The sequence below is a fragment of the Nerophis ophidion genome, linkage group LG16, assembly GCF_033978795.1.
Source record: "Nerophis ophidion isolate RoL-2023_Sa linkage group LG16, RoL_Noph_v1.0, whole genome shotgun sequence".
Classification (NCBI taxonomy): domain Eukaryota; kingdom Metazoa; phylum Chordata; class Actinopteri; order Syngnathiformes; family Syngnathidae; genus Nerophis; species Nerophis ophidion.
In genome coordinates, this window is record NC_084626.1 from 6,020,952 (window position 1) to 6,048,299 (window position 27,348).

Here is a 27,348-nt window from a genome sequence, read left to right on the forward strand (position 1 = left end):
AAGCAGCAGTCCTGCGCGAGCTCGCACGCAACCGCCTTCGCTAACGGCACAACATTTGGACCAGCCCATTCGTCACCAGACAAGGAACTTCATGTGAGAGTGAGTAGAAGAACCTGGACGAGGCGGGATTTGAGAGAGATTACACCTCCTTTAAATAATCCACGTTTTTGTGAGTCCAAAAGACATGACGAGGAGGTACTCGACCAGAGACAATCAACCTGTAATCACCAGAGATGAATTTCCGGCAGCAACGGAACCAAAAAGATGAAGAGCAATATTAACAGAATTCAGCACGTGTGTCTTTGAGTTACTGAAAAATAATTCTTGTGGTACATGTACTGTACAAACAGTACTCTGGGTCCATGAATGTTTGTGTTTGGACCACCAATGTCTCCATCCAAGATGGTGTCCGTGCCATGATCAGGGATGGGAACAGTGAGACCCGTTTCCAAAAAAAAAAAAAAACCCTCATGATGAAGTGGTCCAACCTGTACTCCATTGTGTGTTCTGATGCTTTGAATCGGGCCCTTTGTCCAGTCACTTGTGTGCCCAGTATTCATGATCCAGGAGTGGCGACCATGGGGTCTTCCTGCAATATGCATGGACTGACGCCAGAGGATAAACCTGCGCTTAAAAAGAAAAAAACACGGAGAGGTGTAATAGTCATGGTCCGATGAAAGCGGTCAGTTTGGGTCACTTTGGGAGTGAAAACCAGTAAAATTAAAATGCCTTTCGCACTTGCTGCCTCTCCTCAGGGTTCATCCATCCCTGGGTATCTTTACAAATCAAGTTCAATTAAAGCACAGAGACGTAGTCCTCCGGCCTGTTTAGACAAGATGTGTGGTAAGAGTTGTTGACGTTGATGGTTGTTTGGGGGCCGCGGCTTTCTCAAGTGTCCACAAGGGAGTCCGGCTCCAGGATCTCCAGAGGGGACGAGCTATCGGGGTCTGGGGGCGGAGGGGAGTGGGTCACCCCTGCACCGGTGTTGCAGCTCATACAACCCTAAGAAACATAAAGAGACGTTACACTGGGAAACAAATTTTTTTTAGAGATGTCCGAAAATGGATTTTTTGTCGATATGCAATATTGTCCAACTCTTAATTACCGATTCCGATACCAACCCATACCGATATATACAGTCGTTGAATGAACACATTGTTATGCCTAATTTTGTTGTGATGCCCTGCTGGATGCATTAAAAAATGTAACTTTACCATGAATTGATTAACCTCTGAGAGTTGCGGCCTGCCACAATGGAAAGGATAGGTCTTTTCTCTCTGGCACTCATCGAGGGTGGACGCTCCCCTTTCCTCTCCCTTAACTCACCTGCTTGCTTTTTTTCTTGTCTTGTTTTAACTTTTTTGTTGCCTTTTTTAGCAATGCTCTACAAATCAACATTGGAACTATTTAACTGGCCTCAATGAAAATGACAAGATCTTGGGTTTAGGGGAACCTGCTTGTCGTGACGGAGCAGTTGTTGCTAGACACATGACGGACTCTGGGCAGAAAAAGGAGTGCCACTAGCGTGCCTGGCGACCCTTTTTTTGTCGAGGACGAGAAGATATCTACCTATTCGGAATTAGGACAAACAGGACATCTGCTGATTGGAGTAAGCGTTGTTCTGGTTTATCGACAAATTGGAAGTTGCTGGCAGTCTTCAAGGTACCCCAAAGCTGTCACAAATGATTGGAGGATGCGGGAAAAACTGTGGACACTCTTGTGATTTTGGATCACATCGGACTGTTTGCCCCGCAGGTTTGAGGACCAGTCATAGACAATTTAGAGTGAAAAGCAGATTTAATTTTCAATCGTATACAAAACGTTCTAACTCGGATTGTTTCCCTGGCTTCGAGACTCTCCCGAAGGACAGTGCAGCGAAGACACAACAAACTCCCTTCTTGTCTCTCATGGACACACACCTGTTGTTGTTAACTTTGGACTAGCGACTGCACGACATCAAGGCCGCGGAACAGAGACACACTGCAGGTTTACACACAAACATGCATCCACAAAAATATACCCCACACACATACACACCCCACCCCCAATCCAACGCCCTCGACGCAAATCCCATAGGGGTGATGAAAGGATGGTGAGCGCCTGAGAGCATGACCCCGCACTCCCTTCCCTTTGTTGCTAGATATCTCGAGATGTACGTTGTAATATGTATATGTACTTTGCAATGGAGGTTTTTTCCCACTCCAGACTGGGCCACCTTAGGAACCCAGTCTAGATTGTATTTTTTGACTCATCCTTCCCAAGCGTTTTACCTTTTCCCTCCATCTTTTATGGGGCCATCAGTGGTCCTGTTCTGTAACCCTGTACACTGCTTGTTTGTCTAATCTTGAACGGGTTTGTGCTGAAAACAAAGTTTCGTTGTACCTGTGCAATGACAATTAAGACCTATCCTATAACTAATTTCACAAAGTATATATCTGCAGCTTGTAATTCGGTGCGGCTAATATCTGTAAAAAAAAATGTTTTTTCCTAAAATTTAGTAGATGCGGCTTATATACTGGTGCGTTTTATAGTCTAGAAAATATGGTAATACTGGCCTGTGGATTACTGGATCGCTTAGAGCAGTGTTTTTCAACCTTTTCTGAGCCAAGGCACATTTTTTTCCATTGAAAAAATGCGGAGGCACACCACCAACAGAAAAAATAAAAAAATGAAACTCAGCAGCCGATATTGACAGTAAAAAGTCGTTCTGACAATTGTTGGATATAATTTTAAACCATAACCAAGAATGCATCACTATAGATATTTTTCTCAAAGTAGGTGTACTGTCACCACCTGTCACATCACGCCGTGACTTATTTTGAAGTTTTTGGTGTTTTCCTGTGTGTAGTGTTTTAGTGCTTGTCTTGCGCTCCTATTTTGGTGGCTTTTCCTGTTCTGTTGGTATTTTCCTGTAGCGGTTTCATGTCTTCCTTGAGCGCTATTCCCCACACCTGCTTTTTTTTTTTTAAGCAATCAAGACTATTTAAGTTGTTTTTTATCCTTCTTTGTGGGGACATTGTTGATTGTCATGTCATGTAAGGATGTACTTTGTGGACGCTGTCGTCCAGCATTCTGTTTTTGTTTACTTGGCAGCCAGTTCAGTTTTAGTTTCTTTTTGCATAGCCTTCCCTAAGCTTCAATGCCTTTCTTAGCGGCACTCGCCTTTTGTTTATTTTTGGTTTAAGCCTTAGACACAATTTTACCTTCACACTGCCTCCAGCTGTCGTCTGCATGTTGTGATCACGACAAACATCTACAGAGCATTGTCTACCTGCTGGCACCTACTGATTTGGAAGAGTATTACATGGTTACGCTGCCGAGTTTTACAGTACAGACACTCAACAACGGCACATTTGTGGATTAGAATTACTGGTTTGCAAAAAATATTTTTAACACACTCAGGTAACATTACTAATCTCCCACGGTACACAACAATGGTTTAAAAACACCGGCTTAGAGGACGGTTGGGATGATGTAACGCGCTGTAATGGCTTTGATTGATTGATTGATACTTTTATTAGTAGATTGCACAGTTCAGTACATATTCCGTACAATTGACCACTAAATGGTAACACCCGAATACGTTTTTCAACTTGTTTAAGTCGGGGTCCACGTTAATCAATTCATGGTAGTCAAGAGTTAAGTGACTCTTATTAGCGTGCGTGACTCTGGGGACTAGGAGGAAATGTTGTCACAAACTTTTGTGTGGTGTTTCTTTCTTATTTGTGATTATTCCAAGCTGATTATCATCTACAAATGCTTAGTAGTGACACTTGAACTGAATTTGACAGCATGTCAGCTGGATAAAAAAAATAAAACACTGATAGCAGTATCATAAGTCCGGAATCTTAACATTCTTCCTAACATTCTAACTGGTTCACGTTATACATCCGTACTAAAGACGTGTGTTTGTGCACATTCCCACCTGTGTGTCGATCGCTTGTGGGATTGTGTGCTGCTGGATCCAGGGATGGACGGCAGCGAGCTCCTCTTGCTGCTCCTGGCTGAACCAAGGCTGGAGAGGCTGAAATACCTGCAGCTTCTCTCTGTCCTCAGCCAACACCTCATTCTGGTCCCTGGAAGAGAGGGTCAGGCATATGTGAGGACTTTAAAAATGTACAATGAGACAAAAAGCACATAAAACATATTCAGCAGTTATTTTTAATTGTAGAGCTCTGCAGCAAGATGGATAAAATGCATGAGCCATGTTACAAATCACCTACAAGTGGCAGACAAATGACAGTGGTACCTTAACTTAAGAATGTCTTGACTTAAAGAGTATTTTGCAATTAGAGCGGACTTTTGGGTAACTGTTGTGCTTTAAATTGCAAGCATCCCTGCTATAAATTGGTGCCGTAAGAGCCAACCAAATCATCTGATCTTATCTTATCTTAGAGCTAGAGATCAACACAACTTTGTTTTCCAATCATGGGAAGGAACACATTGATGGTGAAGGACAGCTCTGAGAAGAAAAAAGTAGATGATGTTTGTAGAATTAAAGACAGACATTATCAAAAACACGACAACTTAGCGAAACAATTGGAGCGTATCACTGCTAGTCTACACCATACTGAAGCAGAATGAGTTTGGCGTCGGTCAAGGATGTTAAAATAATATCTAAACGGCAGCTGATGGTGTGTTTGACAGAGAAGGCCGTAACGTAGAATAGGGCTGGGCGATAAGACAATGTCAATATACAAAATTCAAAACCAGTGAAGTTGGCACGTTGTGTAATTCGTAAATAAAAACAGAATACAATGATTTGCGAATCCTTTTCAACCTATATTCAATTGAATGGACTTCAAAGACAAGGTATTTAATGTTCCAACTGAGAAACTTTTTTTTTTTTTTTCAAATAATCATCATTTAATGGCAGCAACACACAGCAAATAAGTTGGCACAGGAGCAATTTCACCACTGCGTTACATGGCTTTTTCTTTTAACAACACTCAGTAAACATTTGGCAACTGAGGAGAGCAATTTTTGAAGCTTTTCAGATGGAATTCTTTCCCATTCTTGCTTGATGGACACCTTAAGTTGTTCAACAGTCCAGGGTCTCTGTTGTGGTATTTTAGGCTTTATATTGCGCCACACATTTTCAATGGGAGACAGGTCTGGACTACAGGCAGGCCAGTCTAGTACCCGCACTCTTTTACTATAAAGCCACACTGTTGTAACATGAGGCTTGGCATTGTCTTGCTGAAATAAGCAGGGGCGTCCATAATAACGTTGCTTGGATGGCAACATATCTCCAAAACCTGTATGTACCTTTCAGCATTAATGGTGCCTTCACAGATGTGTAGGTTACCCATGCCTTGGGCACTAATACACGATAGTTTATTTTTTTATCAACATTTGGATTCAAGAAGTCCTTCATTCTGCACTCCATCCAGCTGTATAATCACTCGCCATACACCAATAGATGATATCTGTCAATTACCTGACACCTTCTATGTTAGCTACTGTTCTTCATTTTAATGTCTATTTTCTATTTTATGCTGGATTTACTCTCTATTTTATTCTGCAGCTGTCACATATACTGTAATATTGTACATGGTAATTGCTATATATTGTATATATGATATGGAAATTGTATAATAGTATATATCAGTACATATAATAAACTGTACATATATTATGGAAATATTACGTATATATGACATATTTTATATCGCTATATTTAGTCTATTTATACTTGCATTGTCCTTTCCATCCTTACACTTTCCATCATTGTAACTGAGCTACTGTGGGGAACAATTTTCCTTGTGGATCATTAAAGTTTTTCTAAGTCAAAGATAGACACATAATCGATATCAATAGAAAATAAGTTTAATAAAACATTCGATATATTCATTTTTTTCTTTGTTGTAAGAAACCAAAAGTTACGTAGCAAGGGTGAGTGCATGAACAAAGGCATTCGCACTCTGATAACTGAGTAATGCAGGAAGTGATCAGTGGGAGTGACACGCTAACAGCCAATCAGGTAACAGTATCAACTATCACAATTGGTTGCACCTTATTGTTGTCTCACAGTTGATTCTTTGCATGGAGTAAGAAGAGAAAGTAAAAATTAGTGCTGCAGAGAGCGTAGAAATTGTCGATTAAACAGGAGAAGTCATCTCGACGGTATGGCATTTTTTGGATTTAAAAAAAAAAAAAACGGACCGTAGTTAGACAGAAGACCAAACCACCTGTGCTCGCTCAGAGCACACTGCTGAGCTGTAACTTCCAGGCACTAAACCTGCAGAAAAAAAATTCTTCTCAGGTTTTTTTGTTCACATTTTACACTATTTTCTTACACTTAATGAAGCATTCCTTACATATTCCTTATTTTTTCACCTCAATTTAACGAGGTGTATTACGTGTTTATTGTGATTTTAGTATGTTGTTTACATTGATTGTTTGCCATGTTTGAGTTCACATTTCCTAACATTTATTACATTTTTCTCCCAGGTTCCTTATTCTCGATAGGTCATAAAACATATCAGTAATTATCGATATCGACTGATATAAAACATATTGTGATTCTGTTTTCAGCCATATCTCCCAGCCCTACCGTATAAATCCATTCTCCGAGATAAAAACTGTTCATTATTAATACATTACTTTATAAAACTAGTTGTTAGCACATTCTATTGTATAGTTTTTATGTAATTATTTCTTATCCAAAAGTGATTTTTCTTGTTAAAAGGCATGTAATATTTAGTTAAACAGGCCTTGCACCCATTATATTAATTTCCATTAATTTTAATGGATGAAGTTGATTCAAGATACAAATGTTTTGAGTTAAGAGCTCCATCACAGAAAACTATTAGGCTCGTAAGTTGAGGTTCGACTGTAAAGTGGTGTCCAGAAAATCAGTGTCTTAACAGTGAAGTGGTCAACACAAAAGATAGAACTATGATAACAAGTAACAAAAAGCTCAGTCTTGCCAAAAAACAACATTTACAATATATGTTTTATGTCTGTCATAAAACAAAATGCACTAGAATTACAGGACTGAGACTTCTGTGTACCTTGTGTGGATCTGGTAGGTCATCTTGACACCTTCCGACGTGTGCTGGATCATGCTCCATATCGAGTTTTCCACCTGATTGTCAAAGCTGCGTTGGAGCTCCGCCGGCGCTTCCTGGCTTTTTCTGGCTTTGCGTGAAGTGTCGGACGAATCGTTGCTGGCAAAGTATTTGCTGCTGTTGCTGCTGACTGCAACCCAAGAGCAGAGAAAAACCTAACTTAAAACATGTGTATGCACGTACGACACTCAAGAACTTTACCATATCAGCATGTTGAATTCAATTACGAACTGGATTAGGCAAAGAAGTCAATGTACTAATTCAGTGGTTCTCAAATGGGGATACACATGCCCCTGGGGATACTTGAAGGTATGCCAAAGGGTACATGAGATTTTTTTTTAAATATTCTAAAAATAGCAACAATTAAAAATTCCTTTATAAATATATTTATTGAATAATACTTCAATAAAATATGAATGTAAGTTCATAAACAATGCAATATTCAGTGTTGACAGCTAGATTTTTTGTGGACATGTTCCATAAATATTGATGTTAAAGATTTCTGTTTTTGTGGAGAAATGTTTAGAATTAAGTTCATGAATCCAGATGGATCTCTATTACAATCCCCAAAGAGGGAACTTTAAGTTGATGATTACTTCTATGTGTAGAAATCTTTATTTATAATAAAATCACTTTTCACTTTTTCAACAAGTCTTTAGTTCTTTGTATATCTTTTTTCCAAATAGTACAAGAAAGACCACCACAAATGAGCAATATTTTGCACTTTTATACAATTTAATAAATCAGAAACCGATGACATAGTGCGGTATTTAACTTCTTTATCTATTTTTTTTTAATCAAAAATGCTTTGCTCTGATTAGGGGGTACTTGAATTAAAACAATTTTCACAGGGGGTACATCACTGAAAAAAGGTTGAGAACCACTGTACTAATGTGATCCAGTGTAGGAAACTGCGCAAACTCAAAGTGTTTACAAAGTACAAGGGGCAAAAATAATCTACAGAAGTTGATAATATAATTCAACTCATTAAGTAAAGTCAGTAAGTAACTATCCATCCATACATTTTCTACCACTTATTCCCTTTGGGGTCGCGGGGGGCGCTGGCGCCTATCTCAGCTACAATCGGGCGGAAGGCGGGGTATTGTATTGAAAAAAAATCAATGATGTGAACTGTGTTACAAATTTGTTCACTTCCTGTTTTTCAATGTGTAAGTAACTGCTATGAAGTGAAAAGGAGGTAGGATTAAATCAACGTTCCTTCTTCCAACTCTTTTTCAGGCATCTTGTAAAGAGGAATGAAAAAAAACTAACTAACTAACCAAGAGCAGCAGTCAAAGCCGGATAGTGGCAATAAAGCATTCGTCTTTGCCTAGTTCGTCTTTGAAGTGGTCATATCATGATCTTTTTTTTTTTTTTTTTTACATTTTAAACACTTTCCTGAGCTCTACATCAGCGTTTTTCAACCACTGTGCCGTGGGATACAGTCTGTGCCGTGGGAGATTATGTAATTTCACCTGATTGGGTTAAAAATACTTTTTGCAAACCAGTAAGGCTTCACGGTGGAAGAGGGGTTAGTGCGTCTGCCTCACAATGCGAAGGTCCTGAGTAGTTTGGGGTTCAATCCCGGGCTCGGGATCTTTCTGAGTGGAGTTTGCATGTTCTCCCCGTGAATGCGTGGGTTCCCTCTGGTTATTACGGCTTCCTCCCACTTCCAAAGACATACGCCTGGGGATAGGTTGATTGGCAACACTATATTGGCCCTAGTGTGTGAATGTGAGTGTGAATGTTGTCTATGTGTGTTGGCCCTGGGATGAGATGGCGACTTGTCCAGGGAGTATGCCGCCTTCTGCCCGATTGTAGCAGAGATAGGCACCAGCACCCCCCCAACCCCACAGGGAATAAGCGGTAGAAAAATGGAAAAATTGTATGGCAAACCAGTAAATATAATCTGCAAATGTGCCGTTGTTGTTAAACAAAAACAGAATATTGGACGACAGCAAAGACTTACAGCGTGTGGAGCAGACGGCGTCTACAATGTACATTAAAAATACATGACAATCAACAATGTCCCCCGCAAAGAAGGATAGCATCCGCACAACTTATATAGTCTTGATTACAAAGCAGTTGCGGGGGAATAGCGTTCATGGAAGACATGAAACTGTTACAGGGAAATACCAACAAAACAGGAAAAGCCACCAAAATAGGAACGCACGACAAGAACTAAAATATTACACACATGAAAACACCAAAAAAGTTTAAATAAAATACGGCGCGATGTGACATGTCGTGTGACAGTACACCTACTTTGAGACAAGAGCTATAGTGGTGCATGGTTGGTTGTGGTTTGAATCCATATCCAACAATTGCGAGAACGGCTTTTTACTTTCAATATTGGCTACTGAGTTATTTTTTATTTTTTTTCTGCTGGTGGTGTGCCTCAGAAATTTTTTTAATGAAAAAAATGTTCCTTGGCTCAGAAAAGGTTGAAAAACACTGATCTACATAACATGCTATGTTGGTTTGCTGGTCAAAATTTTGCATAGATTTAGTTTCAGACCTATTTTCAAGCCTTTTTTCCCCCTTTTAAAACAGTTTGTTTTGAGAAGCAGTAAGCATTGGTTGTGCACTATGGACATGGGTGATCGCCACAAGTTGTCTGTTTTGAGTGACTTCCACCACAACTCAGCATCCCAGATGATACAGTGATACCAGCGGCTCACCGCGTTTTGTTGTCGGCAACAAGGAAGAAGACGATGCGTGTGGATGAAAGTGAGCAATAAAGCCGCGCTGACGTACAGGTCTGGAACTATACGCTGACTAAGGTTAAACATCTACCGAGTTTAACTTTCTAATGCTAGGTCCTGGACGAATCCATGTGTATATTGACAATAAAAGGCTTTTCTATTCTATATCATGTAAATTAGGGCTGGGCAAAGTATCAATATACTCAATATATCGCGGGTTTGTCTCTGTCCGATATAGAAAATGACTATATTGTGATATATTCGAGTATACGTTCTCATGCGGTTGCTTTTTAGCTGCGGGCATTACATTGCAGGCTCTTCTCACTCTTTCCTGTCTCACCTCACAGACAAGCGCACCTTCTAACATACGTTACATACTATTGCGTCATAAGCCCTCGCATGAGAGGTAGCAGCATGGGTAACATTAGCTGTGAAGCTAGCGGAGTGGTGCAAGTGGTAATACGAGAGAAAGAAGGTGCCAATCTGGTAACAAATGAAGGAAGAATTATTTCCTAAGAAAAACAGCACGAGGTCCATGGTCTGGCGGTGGTTCGGTTTCAAACGGGAATATGTCGAACAAGTATGCGGCAAAAGCATTGTTACAATAAGTAGCGCCTACTGCTAATTTGTAGCATCATTTGAAAAGTCCCCTGCTAGAGAATGACGAGGGCTTGAAACTGCATGTCAACATCTCCGTTCTTTGCCATACCCACAAAATGCAGAAGCAACCATTTCCAGATCGTATGAAAAAAATTGTCAACAACAGAATTTAATAACGTCCGTATTACCTTACCACATAGCAAAGGACATACACTATTTGATTTCCTGTTACGCAGCTCATTTTTATTTGACATATCTTGTGTGACATCATGCACAAAAGTGCACTTTATTTGTTTTAAACTATTGTAGTTGCGTTCTGTACAAAAAGTGCACTTTAATTTAGTGTTGTTTTGATGTGTCATCTTAGTGACATCATGCACAAAAGTGCACTCATAGCTTGTTTTAAATGTCTCTGACAATTTTGCACTTTCTGTTTTGGAAATGACATGAATGTTTGTGCCTCTGCTTATAACTGTTTAATAAATACAGCTTTGGTCAATTGACTTAGTTGTGATTTTCCTCTCTGCATGAAATTTTAAAATAAGCATTTATTAATCCAATATGAACAAGAATGTTTTAATGTAGACACATAGAATCATCATACTCCTGTGATTATATGCATCAAGTGTTCATTCAAGGCTAAGGCAAAATATCGAGATAAATATTGTGTATCGTGACATGGCCTGAACATATCGAACATATTAATAAAAAGCCATATCGCCCAGCCCTAATGTAAATAACTCTGTTGCTCGGCTGCTTTGAATTGTAAAAAACAGAGGCTAAAGGCTATCAGCATCGTGTGACATCGCGGACGTAGCAGCGGATTATATATTGTACTCGTCCATTACCAAAGACAGTAAGCACTGATCCAATTAAAACTAGTTTTTAGGAAATTATTTCTTAATATTGCCGGAGAACAGAGACGCAGTTGTCTTACATTTATAAGGCTAAGCTAGCTACACAACAAATGAAGCTAACATTGCTCACGTATTATTCACACATTTCTAACCTACTGTTATTACCTACTGGTTCATTGTCTCCTCCATTGCCATAAATAGTAGTCACCGACTTTGCCATTAAAATTAGTTAATTGGAAAATCCATCTTCACACTTGTGCAGGTTTCTGAAGCAGGACTGTTTGAAGTACTTCGCGCACACGAAGAGAGACTTCTTCTGAGTTGGAAGGTGCATTGCCACGAATCATAAAAGTTACAAGTAAGGCTCAATAAAGTACTATCTATCTATCTATCTTTAATACTTCCGATGAGGCTGAAAGTTTGTGTCGTGGCTTGTGCTGATTAAAGCAAACAACAACAGAGCATTTTCCGTCTTCTTGGGCCATGGGCATTTTGTCGTTTGGACTACAGATGCTTGAACATTAAATCAAATGGCGGACTTAGGCAAAGACCTTTGACTAAACCTTTACCATGTATAAAGATATCCACAGACATCACAGGTCTGCAAAATGTCACAGGACTGAGAAATTCCAAACTGACAGTTTAGAGGCAGTAGAAAGGAAGGCGAGATTCACATTTTCAGGACTTATGCAGATCCCAAATACACATGAGCAGGTAGCATCAGGTAAAAAAATGTATTTGCCCTTTAATTCAACTAATTTCTCTAATAATTCCCAGATATGGTTACATTTCTACTTCTATGAAAAGGAATATCATTGTGAAGGTGCGAGAAGTAAAACATATCTTTACCAGTGTGTGTGGTAGAGGTGCCATTGGAGCCAGAACCGGAGCCTGATCCTAGTGAGCCTCCAGACTCCCCTGACCCAGACCCGGAGACGTTAGAACCAGTCCCTGACCGTGCATCTTCTTGCAGCAGCAGGTCAAGCAGCTCACTGGATGTAGACTGAGCGTCATGGTTCCCAGAGTCACTCGGGACGTCACACTAAGGGGGAAATGTTAAGTCAGATCTTTGTGTGGTTGCAGTACAGCTAAAACAAAAGTTAATTGATTCAACCCAAAACATGTCATTTGTATCAAAGGGATTCATGATTTCCTTTGTGATGTATCACCTTGTTGTCACGCTGCTCAAGAAGGCTTTCAGCATGGTTGCTCTGCCCTCCACTCATTTTGGGAAGCTCCTCCTGCAGCAAGTTGAGCTGAAGAGGAGAACTCGAGCGAGAGCTGGAGAACAGAGCCCGTGGGCCGGCAGCTTCCTCCTCCTCTCCGACAGAAGAGCAGGGTCTCGGCGAACCCAGCAGGGGGCCAGGCAAGGTCTGGGGTTGAAGGACAGGCTGCGCCTGGAACTGAGGTTGTGGGAAGGGGGCAGTAGGGGCGAACCCTGCCATGGTGATGGGTGCCTGATGCAGCATAGAGACAGTGGAGGGTGGGTAAATAGAAGGATAACCTGAAGTGAAAGATGGGTGGTTGGGAAGGATGACAGCCATGACAGGTGTCATGAAGGGGTTGATAGACTGCACTGGAGCCATTGGCTGCATGCAGGGAAAATTATAAATACTCTGTAGATTCTGGATGGATTCCATCTGTATAGGTTGCATGCCTGGCATGTTCTGGGTTTGCTGCACGAAGCTGTAGTTGTAGCTGAACTGGCTCTGGTCAGGGGGCTGCATCGCCATAGGAGAGGGCCCAGACAGCTGTTGTGGTCTTGGGGGTTGTGCTGGGGCCGGCTGGGTCGCCATCATGGGAAAGAACGGTGCTTGGAGAGGGGGTGCTGCCATTTGGGGTTGGGAGGATTCTGAGGAGGGCCAGGAGGACTCTGGGACACGACGAGGAGGTCCAGCTGGGGAGGCATAGCTGTCTGAGGAGCCTTGGGGTTTGGGTCGCTTAGGTCGGGGCTTTCCTCTTTGAGAGCGGTTCAACCCACCACTTACTGGACGTGGGTATTCACCTGTTGCAGGTTTAGTTGAACATTTGAATGAACACAAAATCGTCTGTGACTTCCCCACTCATTCAACGTTTGTCAGTACAAACCTCTGTGATGGGAGGGAGCCATTGAGCTGTTGTCCAGCTGCAGGTAAGAACTGTAGGGGCTCTGCAGGATTCGATTCCGGAATCGGTCCACATACTCTTGTTCCTCCTTCTGTGTGTGAGCCGACAGCACCTCTTTGGTGAGACCAACAAACCTTGGTTCCTCAGCAGCAGGGCTCGGAGCCAAGCGGACGGAGGTTGGAGCAGGATCGGTAGGCTCGCTTCCCATTGGTACATCCTCCAGAGCTGTAACCTCTGTGATGGGAAAGCAGACAAACCCTTAAAGGGGAACTGCAGTTTTTTTTGGAATTGTGCTTCTTGTCCACAATCATTATTGGAGACAAGAACACACATGTTTTTTTGGGGGGTCTGTAAGATGCAGCTAATGGGAGTCAACAATGCCTCTAAAACAACTTCAAAACCCTCCAACGTTTTATATACCGTGTTTTTCAGACTATACGTCGCAGTTTTTTTCATAGTTTGGCCGGGGGTGCGACATATACTCTTAAGTGTGAAATTATTAACACATTACCGTAAAATATCAATTAATATGAGACAAAGAAAATATCAGCAATCGTCACACACACGTCAGCAATCGTCACACACACGTCAACCAATAAAAATTCGGCGGGGGAGGGTCATGGCAGAAGTGCATTGTGGGTCATGGAATGCTAACTGCTATATGGTACTGCCGTAGCTAATAAAATGGATAATTTCATTGTTCGCGGTAACTTATAAAAACTGAGATGGGCTGAACAAAAAATGGCACCGAAAAGGAAATCATGTACCCGTAAACAAAGCACCAAACATTATCGGAATGAACTAGAATATGTAGATGGGACAGCTCGGTGTACTACTTTAGTGTTGGTACTGAGGATGTACTCTACCTGATTCAGGCTGAGGCACATGGACAATTGTGCTGCTGTATGAGCACTGACTGGTGACAGACACCACACTCATTGCCTTAGTAGACATGGTGATGTCCGTCAGAGGAGCTCCGACCACCGCTGCTGTGCTTGGGCCCACAGACACCCCGCTGTCTAGCACCACTACTGCACAGAGAGAAGCAGCAGATTTAAAATGTCGCATGTTAGAGGACACGGCGAACGGGCATGCGCGTGTGCATACCATCGGAAGTAGCTTGAGTTGTGTCATTGGTTCCAGCAGGCTTGTCATCTTCTGAGGTAGAGGATGAGGAAGAAGAGGTGCCAAGGGAACGACATTCACTTTTCCGCTTAAGGGCTGGGCCTGTACAACCGTCCAAATATCTGGAAACACCACACACACACAGACACAGATTATCAGACGACAGGAAGTTGGGCATTCAATGAACATCTCACTTATACATACATGATTTGAGCATCTTGTATGTAAACTGAAGCTAAAACAGAAAAAAATCCTTTCTCGGTTATTTTCTGCTACATGTTTTTTTTTACCTTTACTGGATTCCTTTTTATGAATGCGTCAGCACATTTTAAAAAAGCTGCACACTGTCTGCTACTGTGCTTTACCCTTTATAAACTAGCTGTGGTGGTGTTCACCATAGTCTGTGGTTTTCTGCGGCTGAGTTTCGTAGGTGGTCTGATTGGTTAACCTATATTTACAAATGTATTATTCCCATCTTACCTCTGCACCTTCATGCATGAAAACCATCAACAGTATGCTCAGCGTTCTCAGAAAAACATACTGATGGTGGTTCCTAGAGTCAGAACAGAGTTGGATAAGACAGCATTCCGGTATGATGCACCTTATGCATGGAATGACCTGCAAAATTACTTCAGTTTATCTGGACTTGGTACTTGAACATGAAATCAATGAGACTGGTCAATGTTACTGTTTTTAAACTGTTCGGGGTTACTATAGATTGTAAATAGTGCCTTGTGTACTGAGAATGTTAAGTCAGAAATGTATGGAGCTGAAGAGATATTTTTTAATCTCAATGGAGATTTACCTGGTCAAATAAAATATATATTTAAAAAAACAACCACACACACCTAATAATGTTGTCTACGCAGTTGATTTGCTGGTAGGAGGGAATGTGTGTTTGCTTTCTGCTTTCATCAGGATCTCTAACTTCAGGGTTGGAGAAAACTGGAGGCAAGTGTGCTGGAGGACAAATATACAAATATGAATTCATAAACTTGGAAGAAATGTAAATTTTTTGTGTGAGTGTCTTACCTGGCGCTGGTTTACCATGTCCAACTTTGTTTTTGGAATCAAAATATGCCTGCTTCCCCCAATTCTTGGCTCGGTTCACGTCAGCACAGATTTGCTGAAGAGTCATCTGCAAGGAGACAAACATACAAGATGATTAGGCGTTGAGGAGCACTGGCTATAAAGGCAAACAAGTGACTCGGATGACTTACAGGTTCCCGGTGGGTGTCCTCCCACATGTTCCCATTGCTGTCGCTGGAAGAAGCTACGCTGATGTAATGCTCGTGAGAACCATTACTTCCCAGACTGCCGTAACCGCTGGAACCGTTGTTATGGACAGGCTGGAGAAGGACAGAACATGGCACATATATTGTGTGAAAAGTAGACAATCACATTCCCGGTACTAAAATGTATTTTGATACTTTTCAAAATAAAGGGCACCCCAAAAAAAATATATTGGCTTTATTTTAACAGAAAATCTTATGATAGATTAAATATGTTTTTTTAAAAATTACTTTTAAAGAAGAATTTTGTCATAAAATAAGACAGTGAATATTCTTTTAGTAGTAAGCAAGCAAACAAAGGCTCCTAATTTTGCTGCTGGCGTACAGGACAGGCAAAAAGTTCTGACACACCTTCTCATCGATGCGTTTCCTTTATTTTCATGACTATTTACATTGTAAATTATCACTGAAGACATCAAAACTATGAATTAACACATGTGGAGTTATTTACTTAACAAAAAAAGTTAAATAACTGAAAATATGTTTTATATTCCAGTTTCTTCTGCTTTGCACACTCGTGGCATTCTCTCGATGAGCTTTAAGCACACCCGTGAAGTGAAAATCATTTCAGTTGACTACCTCTTGAAGCTCATCAGTAGAATGTCAAGAGTGTGCAAAGCAGTAATCAGAGCAAAGGGTGGCTTTTTTGAAGAAACTAGAATATAAAACATATTTTCAGTTATTTCACCTACTTTTGTTAAGTACATAACTCCACATGTGTTCACTCATAGTTTTGATGCTTTCAGTGACAATCTACAATGTAAATAGTCATGCAAATAAACAAAATGCATTGAATGAAAAGGTGTGTCCAAACCTTTGGCCTGTACTGTATGTACTAACATACGGTGTCATTTCCCATTCTATTATTTTGTCAAAATCATGATGGACTATTTATCTACTTGTTGTTTAGATGCTTTACATTAGTTTTAGGTGATACTACATATTACAGTATAAATCCAATACGAAGTACTTACAGGATCATACATTGGTAATTAAAGTTCTACTGTGTCCATACTTGCATACTTGCCAACCCTATTGATTTTACCGGGAGACTCCAGAATTTCAGTGCCCCTCCAGATAATCTCCCGGGGCAACCATTCTACCGAATTTCAATCGAACACCAATATTGGGGGCATGCCTTAAAGGCACTGCCTATAGCGTCCTCTACAACCTGTCGTCACAGCCACTTTCCCGACATACAAACACCGTGTTGGCTCAGCCTCATAATATCTGCGGCTTTTACACAAACATAAGTGAATGCAATGCATACTTGATCAACAGCCATACAGGTCACATTGAGAATGGCCGTATAAACAACTTTAACACCGTTACAAATATGCACCACACTGTGAACCCACACCAAACAAGAATGACAAACATATTTCGGGAGAACATCCGCACCGTACCACAAAATAAACACAACGGAACAAATATCCAGAACCCCTTGCAACACTAACTCTTCTGGGACGCTACATTATACACCCTCTGCTACCACCAAACCCGCCCCCGTCTCCCGGATTCGGAGGTCGGTTGGCAGGTATGATTTCCAGACTTTATAAACAAGAAAAAAGACAAAAAAATTATGTGATAATAGAAAATATCAATGTAATCATTGTATTATTGACGAGATGCGCCTTTTGTACTTTGTATCGTTACAATCGATGTATGTGTAGATCCACCCATTTGTTAACATTGAGTAGAGTTATCTTGCTGATAGCAGTGAGCCATTGTATCCTCCTACGGTGTGTAGTGAAGCATGTTTAGCTATTCCTCCTCCTGCAGGGCTGATACTTTGTCGACAGGGAGGCGTGGATTAGTGATTTAGAAGTAGCGAAAACACAGCCGATGTTAGAGGTTAGCGAGCTTTTGTTTTGAAGCACCGCATACAGAGCCGCCCTTCAGTGTTTTTTAGCTTTACATTTGTCGTTAGTTTTTAAGCCAAAATGCGTCCACTTTGCCTTACATGTCTCCACACCTTGTCTGCTTGTAAACACTCCGTACGTGTGCATTGCCCAAAAAACACCTCTGCTCGTATTACCAGTAATGTCACTAAGAGACGACGGCGCACAGTAATGTCCTTAAAATTTTTTATTAAAAAGTATAAAATAGCGGTATTTTCCAGAGGCAGTATAGTAATTCATTAGTACCGCGGTACTATATGAGTACCGGTGTACCGTACAACCCTACTTAAAACTAAATGCTGAATCTAAAGTACCTGCAGGAAGAGCTTATAGATCTTGGCCTGTAAACCTTTAATTGCCTCATGGGTGACAGGTACATCTCCTTTAATTTGAGCAGCAAACACATCCTCATTTAGCGGAATCCTACACACAAGGAGGACAAACAGAGTGATTACAATAATGTTTCACACACATGTAGTGTGCGTTATTGCTTCTTACGTTCGGACTTTGTGCCGTCCGATGATGAAGGCCACTTTGCGGCTCCAAGGGTTGATGAAGCTGGACCAGCTGGTGTCCAACGTGATGTAGTCACCATTCTGGCAGCGCATACGCACCGGCGAGTGTTCAAACGGTGACTGACCTGCGTACTTTAACACTGCAAAAGATTTCGATACCACCAAAACGCAGAAGTGAGCAGAGTGAGTGTGTCAGACAGCATCTCGCAAGTACAAACTTACCCTTTCGGTGCATTGATAGCATTAGTGGACAGTCCTCTGGGTGAATGCAAGTGAGCAACGACGTGCCAATCAGTTCTTGAGGGAGGTATCCTAGCAGTGGCACGGCCCTGTGGGAAGTCACCATACGAGCTGAATAACTGGACACTGTCTACAAATATCTGAGTGGGTAATGACCCATTGTTATAAAATCCCCGTTTCCATATGTGTTGGGAAATTGTGTTAGATGTAAATATAAACGGAATACAATGATTTGCAAATCCTTCTAAACCCATATTCAATTGAATTCATGCATACCTTTTAAACTTTAATATTATCCAATATAGCAAAAAATATATAATCATACTTTTAAACATTTTGTTTTGTAAAAAGTAGAGATGTCTGATAATGGCTTTTTTGCCGATATCCGATATTCAGATATTGTCCAACTCTTAATTACCGATTCCGATAGGTACATCCATCCATCCATCCATTTTCTACCGCTTATTCCCTTTTGGGGTCGCGGGGGGCGCTGGCGCCTATCTCAGCTACAATCGGGCGTAAGGCGGGGTACACCCTGGACAAGTCGCCACCTCACAGTCGCCGAATTAACGCAATATTATGTCTAATTTTGTAGTGATGCCCCGCTGCATCCATTAAACAATGTAAAAAGGTTTTCCAAAATAAATCAACTCAAGTTATGGAAGAAAATGCTAACAAGGCACATTTGAAGTTACAAAGTGCATTATTTTTTTCAACATGCCTCAAAACAGCAGCTTGAAATTTGGGACATGCTCTTCCTGAGAGAGCATGAGGAGGTTGAGGTGGGCGGGGCGTGTATATTGTAGCATCCCGGAAGAGTCAGTGCTGCAAGGGGTTCTGGGTATTTGTTCTGTTGTGTTTATGTTGTGTTACGGTGCGGATGTTCTCCCGAAATGTGTTTGTCATTCTTGTTTGGTGTGGGTATACAGTCTGGCGCATATTTGGAGCAGTGTTAAAGTTGTTTATCTAACCACCCTCAGTGTGACCTGTATGGCTGTTGACCAAGTATGCCTTGCATTAATGGCGTTCTGTACTTCTCCCTATGTCCGTGTACCACTCCATACAGCGGCGTTTTAAAAAGTCATCAATTTTACTTTTTGAAACCGATACAGATCATTTCTTATATTATATTTTAAAGCGTTTATCGGCCAATAGTATTGGCAGTCCGATATTATCGGACATCACAAGTTAAAATACATACATGTCTGCTTGACTTACAGTTTTAGAGCAAGTTATCCATCAATTGCACACTGTAAAAATGACAATACATTTTACTGTAAAATTTGCAATGTTTTTTACAGAATATCACTGTAAATTGAAAAAACTATCACTGTTTACGAAAAATTCTGTCGACTGAGCTGCCAGTGTCATTACTGTAACATCTATGGTTGTTTTTTTTTACTGTTTTATTGGTAAAACAGAATCACAGTTTTTTTTTTAAAGGTAAAAAATTGGCAGCTGAGTTGCCAGAACAAAATAAAATAAAAATAACATATTATGGTAAAGTTTTTCCATTTACCGTAATATGTTGCAAAAGCACTGTACATTTTGTCGTCAAATTCTGGTGATTGAGTTGCTAGTTTTTTACTGTAAAAAATACAGATTTCTTTTTACAGTACATAAAAAATGTATAAAAATCAAATGCAGAGGAAATTCATATAAAATTTGTTGTTACAACAACTACACCTACTCAGTAGCCTAGTGGTTAGAGTGTCGGTAGGTTGTGAGTTCAAACCCCGGCTCAGTCATACCAAAGACTATAAAAATGGGACCCATTACCTCCCTGCTTGGCACTCAGCATTAAGGGTTGAAATTGGGGGTTAATCACCAAAAATGATTCCCGGGCGTGGCCACCGCCACTGCTCCCCTCAACTCCCACGGGGTGGGTCAAATGCAGAGGACAAATTTCACCACACCTAGTGTGTGTGTGACAATCATTGGTACTTCAACTTTAACTTTTAATGTGGCTCTCAATGAAAATGAGTTTGAATAACCCTGATCTACATCCACAATATAATTTACCAGAGTAGGTGGACAGGACATTTAAAAAAAAAAAAAAGGGTAAATAATTGATTGTTTATATTTTGACTAGGTTAAGAATCATTGCACATAAAAATCTGATTCATTCAAAACATTTTTTTTTGACATTCCCTACCTGTCGTCCACTTCGAGGAATACACATCCAGGTGAGTGGGTGGTCGTGAAGATGCGCTTGTCCATGGGGATTCGAGGTGCTGTGGGAAAATATAATACGCCTGATTAATAAAAGTAGTATTTAGACCAGGGGTGCCCAAACTACAGCCCGCGGGCCAATTACGTCTTCAATTTGGCCCGCAAGACTGGCAGGAGTTCAATAAGCAAACCGGCTGGGCGGGGTGTTTTCATATTACATTTAAGTATCCGACAGTCTGACAGGTGAAATATACATGTACACACATATACGCACACACATATACACATAAATATGCATACACATTAGGGTTGTACAGTAATACCAATAGGAGTAAATTATCGTGGTGCTAATGAATCAAAAACGATAATATACTTGGTAATATTTTTTCTTTTTTTTTTTAAGCAGACACGGTGTGTAGACAGAAATGGGAGAATGGACGCATTTTGGCTTAAAAACTGACAATAAAGGTGAAGCTGCTCAGCAAGAGGTGCCTTGAGACATGGCTAGCTAGCTAGCAGATAACATCCATCTGCAGTTGGGAGTGTTTTAGCTACTTCTAAATCACTAATCCTCGCCCCCATGGCGACAAATAAAACAAGTTTCTCACAAGTATCATCCCTGCAGGATGAAGAATAGCTAAACATTCTTCACTTCACACCAGAGGTCACCAACGCGGTGCCCGCGGGCACCAGGTAGCCCGTAAGGATCAGATGAGTAGCCCGCTTGCCTGTTCTAAAAATAGCTCAAATAGGAGCACTTACCAGTGAGCTGCCTCTATTTTTTAAATTGTATTTATTTACTAGCAAGCTGGTCTCGATTTGCTTGACATTTTTAATTCTAAGAGAGACAAAACTCTAATAGAATTTGAAAATCCAAGAAAATATTTTAAAGACTTGGTCTTAACTTGTTTAAATAAATTCATTTATTTTTTTACTTTGCTTCTTATAACTTTCAGAAAGACAATTTTAGAGTAAAAATACAACCTTAAAAATTATTTTAGGATTTTTAAACACATATACCTTTTTACCTTTTAAATTCTTTACTCTTCTTTCCTGACCATTTAAATCAATGTTCCAGTACATTTATTTTTTATTGTAAAGAATAATAAATACATTTGAATTTAATTCTTCATTTTAGCTTCTGTTTTTTCGACGAAGAATATTTGTGAAATAGTTCTTCAAACTTATGATTAAAATTCAAAAAAAAAATTCTGGCAAATCTAGAAAATCTTTACAATAAAATTTAAATCTTATTTCAAAGTATTTTGAATTTCTTTTAAAAAAAAATTCTGTAAAATCTAGAAGAAATAATGATTTTTCTTTGTCAGAAATATAGCTTGGTCCAATTTGTTATATATTCTAACAAAATGCAGATTGGATTTTAACCTATTTAAAACATGTCATCAAAATTCTAAAATTAATCTTAATCAGGAAAAATTACTAATGATGTTCCATAAATTCTTGTTTTAAATTTTTCAAAAAGATTCGAATTAGGTAGCCTTTCTCTTCTTTTTTTTGGTTGAATTTTGAATTTTTAAGAGTCGAAATTGAAGATAAACTATGTTTCAAAATTTAATTTGAATTTTTTTCCTGTTTTTTCCTCTTTTAAACCGTTCAATTAAGTGTTTTTTTCATCATTTATTCTCTACAAAAAACCTTCCATGAAAAGAAAACAAATGTACGACGAAATGACAGACAGAAATACCCATTAAAAAAAAAAAATATATATATATATATATATATATATATATATATAGATGTATTTATTAAAGGTAAATTGAGAAAATTGGCTATTTCTGGCAATTTTTTAAAGTGTGTATCAAACTGGTAGCCCTTTACATTAATCAGTACCCAAGAAGTAGCTCTTGGTTTCAAAAAGGTTGGTGGCCCCTGCTCCACACCGTAGGAGGTTACAATAGCTCACCGGCGTCATCGCTAACAAAAGATAGCACTTGGGTGGATCTACACCTGGCATTCACTGTAATGATACCAAGTATAGTATCGTATCTAGTCGATACTACTATAATTACATCGATATTTTTTATTGTTACAAAATCTTTTTTTTTTCTTAAATTCCTATGATGTTTATAAACTCAGGACATACACTCCCGGAAACATAAGGACTTTGAATATGACCAATGTATGATCCTGTAACTAGCACTTGGTATCGGATCGATACCTACAGCTGTGGTATCATCCAAACCTAAAGTAAAGTATACAAACAACAGAAGAATAAGGGCTTTTTACATTCTTACAGAAGTGTGGATAGAGCATGTTGAAACAGAAAACAACCAAATATTTAACAGTAAATGAACAAGTGGATTAATAATAATTTTTTACAGCTTGTCCCTCATAATTCCGACAAAATAATAGAATTATCAGCCAAATAGGAGCTTTTGTTTGCTTACTTACTACTAAAAAATAGTTGTCTATTTTATTTAAGGACAAAATTGTTCTTCGATTTCAATAAGAAACATATGTTTAATGTACCGGAAGATTTTTTTTTTGTTAAAATAAAGCCAATATTACAATTTTTTGTGGTCCCATTTATTTAGAAAAGTATTGAAATACATTTTGGTACTGTACAACCCTAATACATACATACACGTACACACACATACATATACAGTATACTGTAGTTATTTTGCATGCTTTCGGTTGCGGGTCAGATTTTTTAAGCCCAATGCCGGCCCCAAGTCAAAGTTTGGACAGCCGCTTATGTAGACATTTAAATATCCAACTGAAACAGTGCCTACATGAATGCAGTTAACATGCAAGCAAGGCAGTAGTGCACTGGCTGGTGGTAAAGATGCACAGTGACAGTGTTGGAAGTGCTGGTCATCACCATACCCTCATATCCTGAAATGATGCGTTCAGCCAGGGCCAAGCAGCACGGTTCTTCCCCCTTCCCGCTGCTTCCAGTTCCGTGCACTTTCAGCAGGTAGGGTGTGATTCGAAAAGGGTTGTAGCGCATCTCCCCCTCAGGGTCTTTCCCACCCCTAAACAAATACATAAATTTCCAGATCACATGATAATACTGACAGGAAAACCCGGCTGGGTGTAAGCCGAGCCTTCTGTTACCAAGGTATAGTGAAAGATTTGTCATTTTCCACAGCCGCTTGTTAAATACTTTGGCCTGAGCCCACACAGACTGATGGGAGGCACGTAAATGCTGACCTGATTCTGCAGAAGAAGGATTTGACTTGGGCACTGTCAAATAGAACCCCCGCTGAGGAGATAGAAATAAATAAATGCAGTTTAGTTTCCCTGTTAAACAATTAGTACAATACACTTAATGGAAAACAATGCGCCAAGTTGCACTAATCTCGTAAACCTTACTGATCTGCACCAACTGTTCATTGTGTAAACACAACACATTGCAACTGGAACTGCTGCTAAATGCCTCGATTAGCTGCTGAGTATAGTTTTTGGGAACAGAAACGTCTATTGACTATGGAGGTTAATTTGAGTGTACATCGCAAAAGCTTTTTTAGGACCCTGCATTTTTGTAACCGATTTTTTGGGGTTTGAATTTGATTGAAAAAAAATGTTAGTGATGTGTATTTCTGGTTTTGTCACCCTGTCCCGGACAAAAGAGCGACATGGAAGTGCGGCTGGATTAAAAGAGACGTCAGAGACGCTTTGCTGAACAAAAACTTGTTTTATTGCAAACGAGTGTCATTATGCAGGTCTGCAGTACCTGGAGGAGGTCAAGTCAAAAAATGCGGCACTCCTAAGTTAATCTCCTAACTAGGGCTGGGCAATGTGTTTTTTTCTTAATATCTTGATATTTTTAAGCCATGTTACGATACATGATATATATATCGATATTTTGCCTTAGCCTTGAATTAACACTTGATGCATATAATCACAGCAGTATGATGATTCTATGTGTCTACATTAAAACATGGTTGTTCATACTGGATTATTATATGATCATTTTAAACTTTCATGCAGAGTGTCATTTTCAAAACAGAAAGTGCAGGATTGTCAGAGACATTTTAAAACAAGCTATGAGTGCATTTTTGTGCATGATGTCACTAAGATGACATATCAAAACAACACTAAATTAAAGTGCACTTTTTGTACGGAGCGCCAGCCACTACAATAGTTTAAAACAAAAAAAGTGCACTTTTTTGTTTGAGGTCACACTAGATATTTCAATAACTGTCAAATAATAATGAGCTGCATAATAAGAAATCAGATCGCTATGTAGTAGGTTACTGTGGACGTTATCTCCTTATGTTGTTCACTATTTTTTTCATACGTTGTTGATGAGGAAACGGTTGCCTCTGCATTTTTTTGGTGTGGCACCGAATGGAGATGTTGTGTGCGGAGTACGCACTCTTCATTCTCTAGCAGGTGACTTTTCAAATGATGCTACATATTAGCAGTAATGTTACTTTTTGTAGCAACGCTTTTGCTCCACACTTGACAAATTAGGGTTGTCTGTTTGACATATTCCCACTTGAAGCCAAACCACCACCAGACGATGGACCCCCTGCTGTTTTTCTTGGGAATTACTTCTTCCTTCATTTATTACCAGATTTGCACCTTCTTTCTCTCGTATTACCACTCGCCGATGACTAAATTAATCGGCAACTATTTTCAGAATCGATTTAAGCGATTAGTTGTTGCAGCCCTAATATATTATACATATATATATATATATATATATATATATATACACTGTGTATATATATATATATATATATATATATACACTGTATATATATATATATATATATATATATACACTGTGTATATATATATATATATATATATATATATATACACACACACACACGTATATACTATATATATATACACATTATATAATAATAATATATAAATCAACTATTTATGAACAGATAATTTTTATACACTGATTTAAAAAACCTGTCTTTTTATACACTGAATTAAAAAAAAATGTTATACACTGGATTAAAAAACCTGACTTTTTATATACTGAACTTAAAATAAAACTGAATTTTATACACTGAATATAAAAACCCCTGATGTTTATACACTGAATAAAAAAAACCTCACTTTTTAAAAAATGAATTTTTTAAACACTGAATTTAGCTTACAATTTTTTTTCATTGAAATAGTAAGCATCATCTGATGTAAAAAAAAATTAAATTCACCAAAATTTTCATGCAAAAAATTCAAATACATAAGTTCCAATAAAAAAAAAGCTTGTGTAATAAAGAGTATTAGAAAGAATAATTCAAAAACTAAAAAGTGAAATCCTTTCTTTGTGTGCTAGTGGTGGTAGAAAAGCGCTATATAAGTACAACCCATTTATTTATTATCATTTATAGTTTTGTAAACATTCTTAATGTTGTAAGTGTCAAACACCCACCTGTGTGTGAGTTTGTCCAGGGCGGTAGATGCGGCTGTGCAGTATGCGAGTAGAAAACGTTCACATCTTGGTGGAAGAGGAGCTCCACAAACTTGGCCGACTCCAGAAACTTCCTTTTGCAGCACAGGATGCCGGGCGCCTGCTCGGACGCGTGCAGAACACGGCCGCTCGACAGGGAGAACACCGCCACAAAGGAGTCCTACCCAAACACGCACAAGACACAAGCCATGTCAAAAGCAGTAAACCCACAAACACTCGCACACCTGCCCTGGTGTGAGGCAAACATAAGTGAGCCATGACCTAAAACTAGGATCAGCTGAATATATCTGGTGCACACAGCAGGTGCGTGCCTACCGTATTCTTCAGGTTGTGTTCAGATGTCACTCTCTCCAACTCTTCAGGAGTGCAAACGGTGGCATCCCTCCTCTCATTCTGGCCGTTTCGCATCAGCAGTTTATAGTACTCACTGTTGGCTGTGGACAACAACACACACACGTTATTAAGGCTCCTCTTCAGGTACAAAAACTGCAGAGCAGCAAGTTACCTTGCACCTGCTTGACACACTTGAGGGCGTAATGTAAGGCTTCTACAGTGCTCGCTTTGCTGCGGCTGCGTTTGTCGGATGGAAGCCTCTTCTTCATCTCAGCCACTGTGTTCATCACCTGTTTGTGGGTGTGACCTTTGCCGCCATCGGCATTCACACTGCTGCACACATTGTCAAGGATGAGGGGGACCGGGGGGATTAGAAGCCTTAGAGGCCTTAAATGCTATTGACCTACAGTATATGTTATGTCATGTCATTGTCTGGACCAAGGTTCAGCAAATGTATGAAAATGGAAAAAGATAGGGGAAAAAAAACATGTTTTTTTTTTAATATGGTTTCTGTAGGAGGACAAACATGACACAAACCTTCCTAATTGTTAGAAAGTCCGCTGTTTGATATGTTTGTGTTCATGCTTCTCTGATTACAGAATTTAGCGAGCGTTGTTGTGTCCTACTAAGTTCGGTGACCCTTAAACTTGTCGTACTTGTGTGGAATGTGACGCAACAGTTTGTTTACATCAGGGGTGCCCATTACGTCGATCGCGAGCTACCAGTCGACCGCGGGGGGTGTGTCAGTCGAACTCCAGCCAGGCTTTAAAAAAAAAAATAGACCTAAAAATTAGTGATCATCAATCTTCACCAAGACGTCACTTAAATGACATTCACGGTACCGGAGGGTCTTGTGAGATGACGCTGGCTGCTGCAAGATCATTATTATTAAAATATGACCGAGAGGAAGGCGAGAAACACTTTTTATTTCAACAGACTCTCGCGCCGTACCTTCCGTCAAAACTCTAAAGGCCGACTGCACATTTCCTATCTTCACAATAAAAGCCCTGCTTCATGCTGCCTGC

General features: G+C 39.7%; 1 protein-coding gene across 5 annotated transcripts in view; it reads right to left on the reverse strand.

Moving 5' to 3' along the window:
• per3 (period circadian clock 3) overlaps window positions 1–27,348 on the reverse strand; it is a 51,152-nt gene that overhangs the window by 2,740 nt on the left and 21,064 nt on the right. The window contains exons 3-22 of one of the 5 annotated variants that reach the window (XM_061922638.1): window positions 26,496–26,656; window positions 26,306–26,424; window positions 25,952–26,150; window positions 23,764–23,815; window positions 23,437–23,585; window positions 20,570–20,648; window positions 18,397–18,503; window positions 18,158–18,314; window positions 17,974–18,082; window positions 15,687–15,815; window positions 15,499–15,604; window positions 15,315–15,426; window positions 14,449–14,588; window positions 14,208–14,369; window positions 13,324–13,575; window positions 12,405–13,240; window positions 12,085–12,277; window positions 7,017–7,203; window positions 3,926–4,076; window positions 1–1,002 (exon numbers count right to left, since the gene is read on the reverse strand). The exon at window positions 1–1,002 is cut by the window's left edge and continues 2,740 nt beyond it. In XM_061922638.1, the coding sequence (XP_061778622.1) occupies window positions 889–1,002; window positions 3,926–4,076; window positions 7,017–7,203; window positions 12,085–12,277; window positions 12,405–13,240; window positions 13,324–13,575; window positions 14,208–14,369; window positions 14,449–14,588; window positions 15,315–15,426; window positions 15,499–15,604; window positions 15,687–15,815; window positions 17,974–18,082; window positions 18,158–18,314; window positions 18,397–18,503; window positions 20,570–20,648; window positions 23,437–23,585; window positions 23,764–23,815; window positions 25,952–26,150; window positions 26,306–26,424; window positions 26,496–26,656 (3,514 nt within the window). In that variant the 3' untranslated portion in view covers window positions 1–888. Of the gene's footprint in view, window positions 1,003–3,925; window positions 4,077–7,016; window positions 7,204–12,084; window positions 12,278–12,404; window positions 13,241–13,323; window positions 13,576–14,207; window positions 14,373–14,448; window positions 14,589–15,314; window positions 15,605–15,686; window positions 15,816–17,973; window positions 18,083–18,157; window positions 18,315–18,396; window positions 18,504–20,569; window positions 20,649–23,436; window positions 23,586–23,763; window positions 23,816–25,951; window positions 26,151–26,305; window positions 26,425–26,495; window positions 26,657–27,348 lie in introns of all 5 variants that reach the window. The other 4 variants (XM_061922637.1, XM_061922636.1, XM_061922635.1 and 1 more) reach the window with 4 other exon arrangements.